This window comes from Trichechus manatus, unplaced genomic scaffold (assembly GCF_000243295.1).
Source record: "Trichechus manatus latirostris isolate Lorelei unplaced genomic scaffold, TriManLat1.0 scaffold00117, whole genome shotgun sequence".
Lineage (NCBI taxonomy): Eukaryota > Metazoa > Chordata > Mammalia > Sirenia > Trichechidae > Trichechus > Trichechus manatus.
Window position 1 is genome coordinate 5,972,874 of NW_004444053.1, and position 13,761 is coordinate 5,986,634.

General features: G+C 44.5%; 1 protein-coding gene across 1 annotated transcript in view; it reads right to left on the reverse strand.

Moving 5' to 3' along the window:
* Positions 1 to 7,083: 7,083 nt before the first annotated feature.
* The window catches only part of MYOC (myocilin), an 18,684-nt gene continuing 12,006 nt past the window's right edge, over positions 7,084 to 13,761 (reverse strand). The window contains exons 2-3 of the mRNA XM_004384108.3: positions 9,850 to 9,975; positions 7,084 to 7,844 (exon numbers count right to left, since the gene is read on the reverse strand). Coding sequence (XP_004384165.2) covers positions 7,084 to 7,844; positions 9,850 to 9,975 — 887 coding nt within the window. The remainder of the gene's footprint in view (positions 7,845 to 9,849; positions 9,976 to 13,761) is intronic.

A 13,761-nucleotide genomic window follows, 5' to 3' on the forward strand; every position in this document is an offset into this window, starting at 1 on the left:
ACTGCAATTTACATTTATATTAAACTTGCACTCATTGAAATTAGTGTTTGGTGAACACTGCACGTTCATTGCGTCAGGAGGTCATGCCGAGGTTCTGAGACCTTCCTGATGGGAGGACTGGAGCTGCAAAGCTGAAGTCATTGGGGGCTGCTTCTCTGACCTGCAGCAAATGCCAAAATGTTGCAGTTTACTTGTGTCAGTTAAGTGGGCTTACAAGTTATATTATCTGGTCTTAACTAATGTAACCCTCAAAAGAGACAAAAAAATTTCTGACAAGGAAACTTGGGTTGAAATAATTCTAATAATTCAAATATGAGAAAGCAACAAAAATCAGAGGAGCTGACACTTTTATTTTGAGCTCTTTGCCAGGTACATTATGAGGTTAAAAATAACAGTCTTATTAAATCTGGTAAGAAGTTGGCCAAAAAAAATCAAAATTATTGATTTGAAATGTGGATTTCTATCCAATATTGCTCACAGTGTTTGTTAGAGTTTTTTGGAAGTTAAGATATTAGCAAATTGGCATAAATTATATAAAATTTCTTAGTTAAGATATATATGAGGGGCTGAAAATCTTTGCTGACGGGTGCGTCACTTTGACACCACTGGCTTAGTACAGCATTGTCTCTAGGAGGCTGTGCTCACTGCCCTAACGTCTACCCAGAAGGAAGAGATGGCACAATTCTAGCACTGCTCCTGGCCCCCAAAGACCCCTTCCCGTCACCCCACCTCCCGTCAGCAACATTAGGCATCTGCTCCCATTGAAAGATGCAGCAGTGAACTTGTGGTCAGAAGATCCGAGTTTGGATTCCAGTTCTACCTTTTTCCGGTCACACGGCATGGGCCAGGAATCATCTTCTGTCTTCACTTCCTCAGCTAAAAGACAAAGCAGTTTCTAGAGCAGTGTCTGGAGTGTAGTAGGTGTTCAGGGAACAGTTAAATCTGAATCTTTAATCACCTGAAGGCTCTTCCTTTGAAGGCAGGGCTTGCCCAGCCCTGAGTAGGACTGGAGAGCCCTGGTTTACCTCAGCAGAACATGGCAGGCTGGTGATGGGGCAGGTCAGTCTAAGGCTTACCAGCCCTGAGAACAGCTGGAATGCAAATAAAACATTGAAACAGAACTTGCCCCAGGGTGAAATCTGTAGAGAGCTAGCTAATTTATGGGAAGAGCTTCAATCCCAAGATTGAAGGCTCCAGCCCCACTGGTCCCATGGTATCCCAGGACCAATGGAGACAGATTAGCTCACTCTGAGAAGAGCTGACTTACACAGCATAAATAGTGTATCCAATTTTTGCAGGGTGATATCACTGTAAGTATATATAGATGAGTCTGGAAGGAGGTCCTCTAAAATGTTAAAAGTGGTTCTCTTATGTGCTGGAATCTGTTTGTTTATTTAATCCTAGAGGCTCCTAAGAAAGGCCTGGAGATCTACTTTCAAAAAATCAGCCATTGAAAATCCTATGGAAGACAGTTCTACTCTGACACACATGAGATCGCCAAGAATTGGAGTTGACTTGGCAGCAGCTGGTTTGGTTTTGGTCTTTTATTTGAGTAACATTCCGTTTGTGCCTTTCCTCGTAGAGAAGAGACATCGAGCAAGAAAAGCCGCAAAGCCAAGGAGGGGCTCTTCAGTTCTGATTCCGATTCGAAACAAGTCCTTCATCCTAGCAAGGCCTACCTCACGGTACCCCCAGCCCCACCTCCTTCTCCAGCTGATGATTCCACAGATGCCTAAGCAAGCAATACTCCAGTCTTTTTGAAGTGACCTCTTACACAGAACTCCAGAAAAGAGTTTCACTGAAGTCCTGGGGTTATCTTTGAAGACCACCGTGGAAGATCTTTGTTCTTCCCATTTCTACTTCTCCTAGAGCCACTGTTGAGCATTGTTCATCTTCACTCATGTACTTAGAATATTTTTCTGTTCTTCAAGCCACACCTATGATAAGTATGTATTTAGTCTTTAATTTAAGCTACAGAGCACATATCATAGGTAATTGTTTTTGAATTAAAAAATTATCAGGCCCTGCTGTGTGTTACTAAATCCAAAGGAGTGAAAAGTCAGGGTGGACCTCTGTGACTTTAAGTCTAAAGATTTGTGATCCAGAGGAACCTGAGGTTTTTGGATTTTCAAAACCCAGCCCCAGACACTACGGCTTTATGGTCCTTTTATACTAGTTTAAGGAGCCCTGGTGGTGCAGTGGTTAAACACTTGGCGGCTAACAAAGAGGTTGTTGGTTCGAACTCACCAGCCTCTGCAGGAGAAAGATATGGCAGTCTGCTTCTATAAGGATTACAGCCTTGGAAACAGTATGAGGCAGCTCTTCTCTGTCCTACAGGGCTACTATGAGTCGGAATGGACTCGACAGCAGCGGGTTTGATTTGGTTTTTGGTCTGTACTAGTTTAACTGAGCTGCACCCCCAGCCCTGAGCTGGTGCGAGGGTGGTTTGAGTTTTACATTTATGGACTGTGCTTTCAAAGTTTGCTCCACAGAGACTGAAGTGATTTTCAAACCCTGTAATAGAAGAACCCTCACATGAAAAGTAGCCAAGTGCAGGATGATCTAGTTAGGGAGGAAAAGCATTACTGTCAGGTTACCACGTAGGCCTCTCAGCCAACCCCAAAGCACTTCTAAAGACCTCTAGGCCTCTTCTGAAGAGTTTGAAAGCCTTGAAAATGCAAAAATTCAAATACATGTGTATGGGAAAGCCCTTACATGCCATCTCTTATTTCATCCATGTCCTCGCAGAGTCCTGGGGGATGTTTTTTCTCTAGGCCTGCCCTTAAACATGTGGCCCAGCCCCCTACCCATGGAGAGTCAACAGGCTGTACCATAGGTGTGGACTTGGCTTCCTTACTGTGGTTTTCTGCAGCAGCCTGGGGAGGGAGGGAGCATGCACTGAGTACCTGTTACTGCCAGCTAGATGTTCAACAGGCACGGCAGCCGCATCCTCAGATGAGAAAAGAGACCTGCTCTGTCCAGTAGGGTAGCCACTAGCAACATGTGGCTACTTAAAATTCATGAAAATTAAATTCAGTTTCTCAGTTGCACTAGCTACATTTCAAGTGCTCAGTAGCTACATGTGGCTAGTGGCTACCCTATTGGACAGCACAGATATAGAACATGCCCATCACTGCAGAAAGCTGTATTAGACAGTGCTGGAATGGGGGTTAAGTGACTTGTCCAAGGTCTCACAGCGCATAAAGGGTAGAATCAAGGAGGGGAAAGGGTGGGAAGGACTAACTACTGAGGTAGTTTTATTTCCAGCTTTGCTTCTGAGCAAGTTCCAGATATTCTTTGTTCATTTGTTCAACAAATATTGAGTACTTACTATGTGTGCTGGACATTTTTCTAGGGATAGATATATCACTGGACAAAACAATCCACCCTTGCCCTCATGGAGTTTACACCAGTGGGAAAAGACTGATCAAAAATAAACACAATTTAAAAATAGAGAATTATATTGTGTGTCAGGAGGTGGTGAGCATAATGCAAAGGAATTTTAAAATAATAAAACAGAATAATGGAGATCAGAGGTGCCAGAGGAAGCATCAGGTGGGTTGAAATTTTAAAAGGGGTGGTCCTTATTAAAAAGGAGACAGACATTTCATTCAGCAAAGGCTTGAAGATGGTGATGGAGTTAGTTATGTGGATATATGGGCAAAGGGAAGAGCCAGTGCAAAGATCTTAAGGCAAAAGTGTGCCTGGTGTATTGAAGAGAGAGCAAAGAGGTCAGAGAGAGTGGGGTGAGCTGAGGGCACTAGTAAAAGATGAAGTCACAGTTGTGGGGAAAGGGACAGATCATGTAGGCTCTCATAAGGACTTTGGTTTGACTTGTAGTGAAACGGGAAATCACGGAGGGGAGAGGGGTGACCTGCCTTGTGTTTTATTGGAATGGCGCTGGCTGCTTTATTGAGAATAGGCTGTCTGGGGCAGGGGCAGAAGCAGTTCAGAGGCTATTGTAGCAATCCAGGAAAAAGATGATGGTCATTTGGACCAGCAAAGTAGCAGTAGAGGTGATGAGAAATGTGGTGAGATTCTGGATATATTGATTTGAGAAAGGATTTGATGATGGATTTTGACCTGAGAAACTGCAGGGATGGAGTTTCCTTGAGATCCAAGAATAGATTTGGTGTATCATCGGGGATGAGGTGGAGAAACTCAGAAGTTCTTTTTTTTTTAATTGTCTGATACACATAATGGGCATCTAGGTGGAAATGTCAAGTGGGCAATTGCATATATGAATCAAGTTCAGGAGTGATTTCTGGGCTGGAGATATACATGATAGTAGATGAGATCACTGGAGCAATGTGTCAATAAAAGAACTGAGCCCTGGGACACTTCAGTCTTAAGAGCTTGGGGCTTAAAAGAGGAACCAGCAAAAGGAACCAAGAAGGGGCAGTCGGTGATATAAGGAGTCTAGTGTTGTGGAAGCTAAGTGAAGGAGTTTTCTCTATCCCTCTGTCCCCTCTTCCTGCACCGTCATCTTCCATCCCAAAGCCAGAAATAGTAGCTGATGGAAGGAAAGAAAAGGAGGCATGGGCAGGGCTGTGCAAACAGGATGTGCCTCACCTGTGTGTATGCTGTGACTGCTGATTTTATCACCCAAAGGTGCACACTTACCTGGTACTTTTCATTTAAGCACCTGGCAGCAAAAGGTACTTAACAAGGTGAATGAGTTCATGCACTCTATCTTCTGGGATTTTCAGACTTTAGGAGTCAGCTATTAGTGGGAGAGAGTGGTAATACCTGGTGGATAGACATTTTGGGGTCTCTGCCAAATTTCAGAGTCCCTGGGTGGTACAAAAGATTAACAGGCTCAACTGGTACCTGACAGAGGCTTGAGTCTTCCCAGAGGTGCCTCAGAAGAAAGACCTGGTGATCTACTTCCAAAAAATCAGCCATTGAAAAACCTGTGGAGCAAAGTTCTACTCTGACACACATGGGGTTGTCATGAGTTGGAGTCAACTCAATGGTAAATGGTTTTGTTTTGTTTTTGCCAAGGCTTTGCTTCTCATCCTCTCCCTATTCACTCACGGTATGCACTGCCTAAATGAAGATTGACTCTTGGGGGAAAAGAAGGGTCAAGTTCTTGGCTTTGCATTCTGAAGTGTACTCTTTAGAATAGCCTTTAAGCCAAGGCTTTGACCTCCAAGAGCTGGTTTTCTTGGAAATCAAAAGGCTTAGTCCTGGTACCATTAAATGGGTTTCCAAAGATGTAATGTCTGAGACTTGCTTTAAGATAACAGCGGAGGCTGGGGGTGGGGGAGAAGTGAGGGAGAGACAGATGAAACAAGATTGGTCTACGCCAATAACTGTTTAAGCTGAGTGATGGGTACACTGGGGTTCGTTCTGTTCTCTCTACTTTCGTGAATGTTTGAAAATTTTCATAATAAAACCTAAAGAACAAATTGCATAGCAACGTGCCTAGACTCTCTTATCCCTGCAATCCGAACAAAGCCTGAGGAAGCAAGGGAATGTCAGAAGAAAAGAGTTTAGCTGCTGGAGAGTCCATAACAGGCCTTTATGTCCCAGACAGTTTGGGGGATGTGAATGCAGAGGAGGCTTGTACTTGCTTCCAGGTCAAGCCCATGTAGGTGTCAAACCTCCTAGAGAAGTGACCCCACACCAGCAGAGGGCAGCAGCAGAAGAGTAAAAGGAGCCCTGAGATTGGACTAGGAAGACAGGACCAGAGCTCCCGGAGTTTCCTGTGGTGTCGGTAGGCTCCTGAAAGGTTCCACACCCCTTGGGGGGACACAGAACAGGCGAGGATAAAGCAGCACACCTGATGTGTCTGATCATCAGGATATGGAGGATGCCAGACTTGGAAGTGGATCTGGAGATGTGGATGTCAGCAGAAAATGCTGGGATCTGCACTGATGAAAACACACGTGACAAGAAATGGAACTGCCACCTAGTGCAGAAGATGGACTCTAACAGAGTCCTCCCCCTCTGCGCCAGAATGCCACATGAGCCCTTACTCCACTCATCCCAGGCACAGACGCCACCTCCAGGAGAACTGACAACTCACTGATGGGTTGGTGTCCCGGCTGAATTGGCAAGATAAAGTTCTCTACCATGAGGCTCAATGGCAGCTCAAGATAAAGTTCAAGTGATAGAAAAATAATCTGTAAGGTTTGTTCACTTGCAGTTGTGGAATTTATACCCATGACAGCAGATGAGAACTGAAGTGAAGGGAGGATGGAAAGATTATTCAGGAAAGGCTAAGGGGCGCCAGGAGATGGGGGTGAGAAGGTGTAGATTCCACTGTTTTGCCTGGTGTCATCCTGGGCAGCACCTCCAAACCAGGCACAAGCCTCTCAGTTATATATACTTAGACACACACCTCTCTAACATCTACAGTCACATCTCTCAAACCAAAGGAATTACCTGATGTTTGAAATTTGCACTCTTATGCAAAGTATCTACCAAGTTCAAGGATGAGAATGTTTTGTAGGATAATTTTATTTCACAACCAAGTGTTATGTAATATCCAACCAGACTTTACCAGAAGCATGAGTTTACACTTTAATAAACTCATCTTAAGTATGTGCAGTGCTGGCCACAAGAGCTGTTTCTCTTCCAAAGAAAGTGGTGCTTTTTACTGTGGTTTATGGTAACTGTTCAAGCAAGAACAGGGGATGGCTCTGGATTCCACACAGGCCAACCTGTTTTTCCCAAACTCTACTCCAAATGTACCTTCTTCAGCCAGTGAGGGCCATTTAGGATAAGCTCTGTGGTTTTCATGAAAAAACCACTATGCATTATTGCATTTGCCCCAAATCACCAGAAGACTTAAGAAACTATTTCAGTTAAATATCCCTTTAAAAGTGGGTGGAAGAAGAGTATCTACTATAATATGAAATTGTCTAAGTCCGCAGACTGCTATTCTTGCACAGTCAGATATGGTGACAGTGCACACTCATGTGGATTAATGAAAGCTTAGAAGGCAGAGGAAAGCAGTGTGGGCTTTGGATGGTCAGCTCTCCCTTCAGCCTGCTTCCCCCCAAAACTCTGAACATCATCTTCTTCTGCCTTTCCTGGTACGTCTTGGAGTATTTTCACATCTTGGATAGCCTGATGTCAGGTGACCATGTTGAAGTTGGGCCAGGCAAAGAGCTTCTTCTCCAGGGGGTTGTAATCAATCACACTGCTGTACTTGTAGTGGTTCTTGAATGGGATGGTCAGGGCCTTGCTGCTGCCCATGCCTGTGTCATAAGCAAAGTTGCCCATAGTGTCAGCTGATGAGTAGCTGCTGACAGTGTACAAGGTGCCACAGATGATGAAGGCATTGGCGACTGACTGCTTATGGATGTTAGTCTCCCAGCTTTGCTCAAGTTCCAGATTCTCTGGGTTCAGTTTGGAAAGGACAATGGCACCCTTGGCGGCCTTGGTGCTGTAGATGACCCAGAGACCTGTCTCATCCACAGCTAAGTCGATGTCTGTGTAGCCGCCCCAAGAATATGGGAACTGCCCGTGGTAGCCAGCTCCAGGGATGTCCTTCTCGGCCTTCACAGTCTCAGTGTTCAGCTCATACTTGATCACAGTCCTGGATCCAGACCTCTGGAAATAGAGGCTCCCCCCATACGCCATGGCGCCTGTGCTTTCCAGTGGCCTGGGCAACACGTGTACCTTGGAAGGGTAGCCCTGCACGAATTGGCTGATGTGGTCGTACTCAAAAACTTGGCGGATGTCTGTGCCGACTGTGTCGACTCTCCATGTTGTCTCCTGGGTGTAAGGGTAGGTGGGTTTGGGGTCTCTCATCCACACACCGTACTTCCCAGTGATCGCTTCAGCTGTTCTCAGAGTGACAGGCTCTCCTACCCAGACCAGCTCTCCACATCCTGGTGAATTGAAAATATATATATATATATATATATATTTATTCATAGTCTTTCCAAACACAGAGGATGATAGCTTAGATGCATGGCAGAGCAAGCGAGGGCCCCAGAGATAGACCCTCTGGATTTAAATACAGTCTTTGCCAACAATGGTTGTGTGAATTTCAGAAAGTTACTTAGCTCTCTAAGCCTCAGTTTTCTCATTTGTGAAAGGGAGCTGATAATAGCATTTTGGCTAATAGGCTGTTGTAAGTATTAAATGTGATTATAGATGTTAAATATATGTAGGACAGAGTAGAAGTGCCCCATATAGTTTCTAGGGAGTGGCTGGTAGATTTGAATTGCTGACCTTTTGGTTAGCAGCCAAACACTTAACCCGCCAGGGACCCGTATATAGATACAGATACGGACATAAGATAGCGGGGCAGTAGTGATTCACTGGTAGAACTCTTGCCTTCCATTCGGGAGACCTGAGTTCAGTATCTGACCAATGCACCTCAAGTGCAGCCACCACCCATCTGTCAGTGGAGGCTTGCATGTTGCTATGATGCTGGACAGGTTTCAGAGGAGTTTCCAGACTAAGGCAGACTAGGAAGAAAGACTTAGAGATCTACCTCTAAAAATCAGCCAATGAAAATCCTATGGATCACAATGGTCCCATCTGCAACTGATCATGGAGATGGCACAGGACCTGGCAAATTTCTCTCTGCTGTGCACGGGGTCGTCATGAGTTGGAACCAACTCCATGGCGGCTAACAACGACAACAAATGTTTGGTGCAGAGTAAATGCCCAGTAAACGTTCATTCAGTGTGTGGTTTGAATTGAATTTTGTCTATACAGTATCAGTTGTAAAGATGAGGGTTGTACAGAGGGCTTCAACTATATTTGTAACATTCTACTTCAGCTGGGCAGTGGACTCATCAGTGCTCATTATATTATTCTTTTATGACTTCTATGCCTGACTTATCATTTTAAAAATAAGAAAGAATAAACTCTTTATAAAAATAATTTCTATAAAAGTTTTTGAAGCCCTAGCCAATTTAATAAAATGAAACCTGAATATAATTTTAAAAATTATTTAATGAAGAGATGTTGGAGTTTAGATTTGGCTGAATCACAACAAATCTCTGTGCTTTCATGGGTACCTTCAATTTCCTCACAGAAGGCAGAGACTTGCTGCTTTCAACTCTGAGAATCATACTGTGAAGACTTTATAACCCTTGCTCTTGTGTGTGTCCTTCAGAGCCAGGGATCATTGTTAAGAACACCAATAGCCAGGTTTCTGAAAACCACAATCTTAGTTGGAAGGTCTCAGGGAACACTTTGGAGAAGGACAGATTATACTTTTATAAGTGCTCAAAGTTCAGAAAAGACACCCTTTGTACAGACTGTGTGAAGAGTTGATGCATGGTGTACACCTGGCTCTAAGAGACAGAGAGATGAAGGATCTACTGAACAATCATAATTGTTCAGGTGTAATTAGTTCTATGTGACAATTAAGTGGGTGAAATAAACACATCTCTCCTCTTCCCCCAGTGTCCCAGGGTGGTGCAAATGGTTAACATACTTGGCTGCTGACCGAAAGGTTGGAGGTTCAAGTCTACTCAGAGGTGCCTTGGAAGAAAGGCCTGGTGATCTACTTTCAAAAAAATCGCCACCGAAAACCCTATGGAGCACAGTTTTACTCTGACACACACAAGGTCACCATGAGTTGGAGGCGAATCAATGGCAACTGGTTTCGTCTCCCCCCCCAGTGCAGCCCAGGCCAGCCAAGCATCCAAGTATGGGTGATAAGATATAGAGCTTTGCTAGGGAAAGGCTGACTTGTTGCCAGCTTACCCCGGAAAGGAAGCAAGGAGAGAATACTGGCCCTCTCCCTCTCCCATGCCTCTGCTTCCAGGGAAGTTACTTACTTGCCCCTCTGGGTAGGCTGACTGACTCTAAACATGGAACTAGACATGGATAAAGACCACGTGGGCACAAAAGGGAAGAAATCTAACATCATACCCATGTCTTCCTCTTTGCTCCTTGGATGGCCAGATGGACTCTCCTTCAGGATTTGGGAAGCAGGGACCTCAGTTAATTCTGACTTCAGTTCCTGGAAGTCCAAATTCTCCAAATTCCATTTAGAAACTGTATTAAAAGAAAGAGACAAAATTGTACTGTGAGGAGAACTGCCTCAAGGACTGACTATGTTGGTAATGGCATTTAAATAGGTTTTCAGAGATGTGACGTCCAGGATTTGCTTTAAGATGCGGGGGAGGCAGATAAACAAGATTGGACTCTGTTGACAACCGCTGGAGCTCAGTGATGGGTACATTGGGGTTCTGTTCTGCACTCTTCTTTTATAAAGGTTTGAAAAATTCCATAATAAGAATCTAAAAAATAATAAATTGTATACCAATGTGCCTAGCAGGGTATTCAAAATAAAATAAAATAAGCCTGTATACAATTAAATTAATTCCTTCTAGGAGGGCTGATTTCTGAGTGGGCGAGATGTGATTTTAGGGACATTGGGAAGATCCTTAGAGTCTTCTCAGATGCCTGAAATTCAATAATTAACAATTCCTTGCCTGTTGGGGTTTTTTTGTTTGTTTTTCCCCCTTTTCATAATGCAAATGTTCCTGTAAGAAGTAACATATTAAGCTTTACATACTCAGCTGAAGCATTCTGTTAGACCTTTTTCTGAGACCAGTTTTGGAGAAGGAAGCGAGAGTGTGTGCAGGATTCCTATAGCGGTTTAGACGTGGTTTGAGCTATGGAGAAGGGAAAGCAGGCAAACCGGGAGATGCAGGTATACAGGACTCATCAGACAGTAGGTTGGCCCAGCGTGTCACACGGAGCCTTGGTGGCACGGTGGTTAAGAGCTCAGCTGCTAACCAAAAGGTATGCAGTTTGAATCCACAGCCACTCCTAGGACACAGTATGGGGCAGTTCTACTCTGTCCTATAGGGTCACTATGAGTCAGAATCCACTCGACGGCAGTGGGTTTTTTTGGTTTAGCGGGTCACACATCTCTACTTTTATGTAAGACTGTGGTCATGCAGCAGCCCTTGAATACAAGGATGGAGCCATAGCCACAAGGAACAGGCTCAGCCTTTTCTCTGGCCCTCAGTGACCAGCAGCAGCAGCGGTGGCTCACGGCTCAGGATTCCCAGGTGTCCAGAACATTGGAGTGGGAAGTCCATGTACTGCCTGAGGCTGTTCTCCAGCACAGCCCAGAGGAGGTCAGGAAGACATTTTCTGTCTTTCGTCCTTTGTTTGCTCAATTCACCTAAATTAACACTCAGGCACAGAGGATTCTAGTGAGTAACTCTTCACCCTTCTAGATGGATCACATTTCATCAAACTTAAGCCACACATTCTTTCACATTTTCACATCTCTGGAATCAGGGCTCCCCTTTCAGTTGCTGGTGTTTAAACCAAACTAAACCTGTTGCCGTCAAGTGGATTCTGACTCATAGCGACCCTATAGGACAGAGTAGAACTGCTCCATAGGGTTTCCAAGGCTGTAATCTTTACTGAGGAGCAGCTGGTGGGTTCAAGCTGTCGACCTTTTGGTTAAGAGCCAAGCATTTAAGCACTGTGCCACCAGGGATCCTTTGCTGGCATTTAGCTTTGGTGAATTATAGTGTTAGAAAACTTTTCTCCCTGAAAGGAGCTGAAGAAAACATTCAGCCAAGAGGCTCTCCAACTTGGACTTTGTGCCTCTGCCCTGCTGCAGCTGTTAAAATAGTCTCCACAACTGTGAGAATGCCCTGGTGGGGCAGGGGGGTCAGACTGATAGACTGATGTCCCTTAGTCTAGTGTGGGCCATCAGCTCTTCCTCTCCCACTTCCAAAGAAGAGGCAGCACAGGTGCCTGGCGGGTGCTGAGCTCCTGGTCCCACCAAGCCCTCAGGACTCAGAGCAGGGAGCCTTCAGCTCACGTGCTCTCTTTTTCCCTCTCTTTTTGTAGGAATCATACCTCATGAGCTTTCTTTGGAGTAAACAAAAAGCACCTTAAAATGCAATGTCAGGGAATGGCTTCCAAAATGATGGAGAGCCAGTTCTCAGTTGGCAGGTGAGATGGTTGGATCGTGAGCCTGCCAGCTTCCTGGTCAAGTCAGCCAGAAACATCTCGCAAGAATCAGACTCTGAGTGGAGTTGTCTGGCATGAGGTAGAGGCCTGCAGGAGAGGTGCAAGGCCCAAAGGCAGGGAAGCAGTTGTGCGAAGAGCCTGAGCTGGGCCAAAAGTCACATCTTCCTCATTCAGCTCTGCCGTTTACCAGCTGTGTGGCTTTGGGCAGGTTATTAACCTCTCTGAGCCTCATTGTTCTTAGCTCCACAAACTTATAAAGTTGTTTTGAGGATTACATAAGAAACCACAAATGAAAAAGTCCTCAATAAAGATGTGCCAAAACTAAAATTTCTCTTGAATGTTTCAAAATCACTCATGTTTCATTCTGAATATGGGGAAAAACGAAAAGAGATTATGAAAATGTTAATATATTGTATCAGACAATTATAATTTTTAGGGCATTTATTTGTCTTTTCCTATTAAAACATAGTCCTATGCTTTAAAGTTTCATGTAGGTTACAAAATTCTGGAAATGTTTTGTATGCTCTACCCTATCTTTCTTACCTCTACTTTATAGACTCACATTCTAGAGAGCTCTACCTAGAAATTGAACTTATTACCTATTTACATACTTTTATACATGTTGGCCTAGCCATCTACTTCTGAAAATCAGTCAATGAAAGCCCTATGGATCCCGCTGTGCATGGGATCACCTTCAGTTGAGGGTCCACTTGATGCCACCTAAAACAATACATGTTGGCAAATGACATTGTAATGATTTTTGTAGTTATTTTCCATCGTTACCTGAAAAGTTACATCAGTATTATGTAAATGAAGAAAAGGAAAGGTGACAAGGTGTCTATAGGCCGTCACAAAGACTCTAGGAAGTGAAGATTAGCTAAGTGACTGTTGTCCTGGTGCTGCTCCAACAATTGCCATCTCTAGAAACAACGTGTGCTATAGAAACATTACGTACAAGCTGGCGTTTTGATCATTGAACGACATTTGAGGATCATAGTGGAACTCATGCAAAAGAAGCCTTTTGTAGTTAAAAACCATTTGCTGGGTGAACACTCTGTACCAGGCACTGCACTAGAAGCTTCCCATGTTGCTTAAAATCTGCATAAGAGCTGCCTTCGAAGGATTATTATCCCATCCTACTGAAGACCCTCTGGGGACGGTGATGGTTCAGATGGTTCCTACCGAGGAGAAACGGAATCTGCAGCTCTAGAGCTCTGCCTCACATCCTGTCCGTTTGCCTTTCCTCAGTCAGTGCTTGGTCACCCGCCTTGCATAGGGGTCACCAGCCAGCCCCTGGCCTCTGCTGCCCTGCCCTGGCTTCTCTGACTCACAGCGTGGGAAGTTTACCAGAACCAGCCTGGTACCCACATCTACCACGGAAGCACGATAAACCCCATGGGGGTAATTCTTGGCCGGCAGGGTATGAAGCCCATCGATAAACGGTTTCCTCTTCCATCTGCCTTCCACACAGATCCTCAAAGGTCTTGGTGGGACGGAGCCTCCACTGCCCACTGTGGTGACCAACTTGAGAATCCCCCTTACTGGTTGGCTTTCCTTCCTTCCCTGTCTTGTTCTGCTCTGACCCACTTCTCTCCCCTGGGATCACGTCCCATGTAAATCACCATCACGCACATACGAGGCCTTAGCTCAGACTATGCTCTGGGATTGGGGGGCAGGTCAAAGCAGAGGCTAAATAAAAGGAAAGTGGCAATTACTAATGACACGAATAACCAGCCCTAGTTTATCTTTTGGTAAAATGTATATTTCTATTTCAGGCTTATTTATAAGGTTTACAGTCAATGTTTCACTATATAACTATTACTACAAATTTATATATAT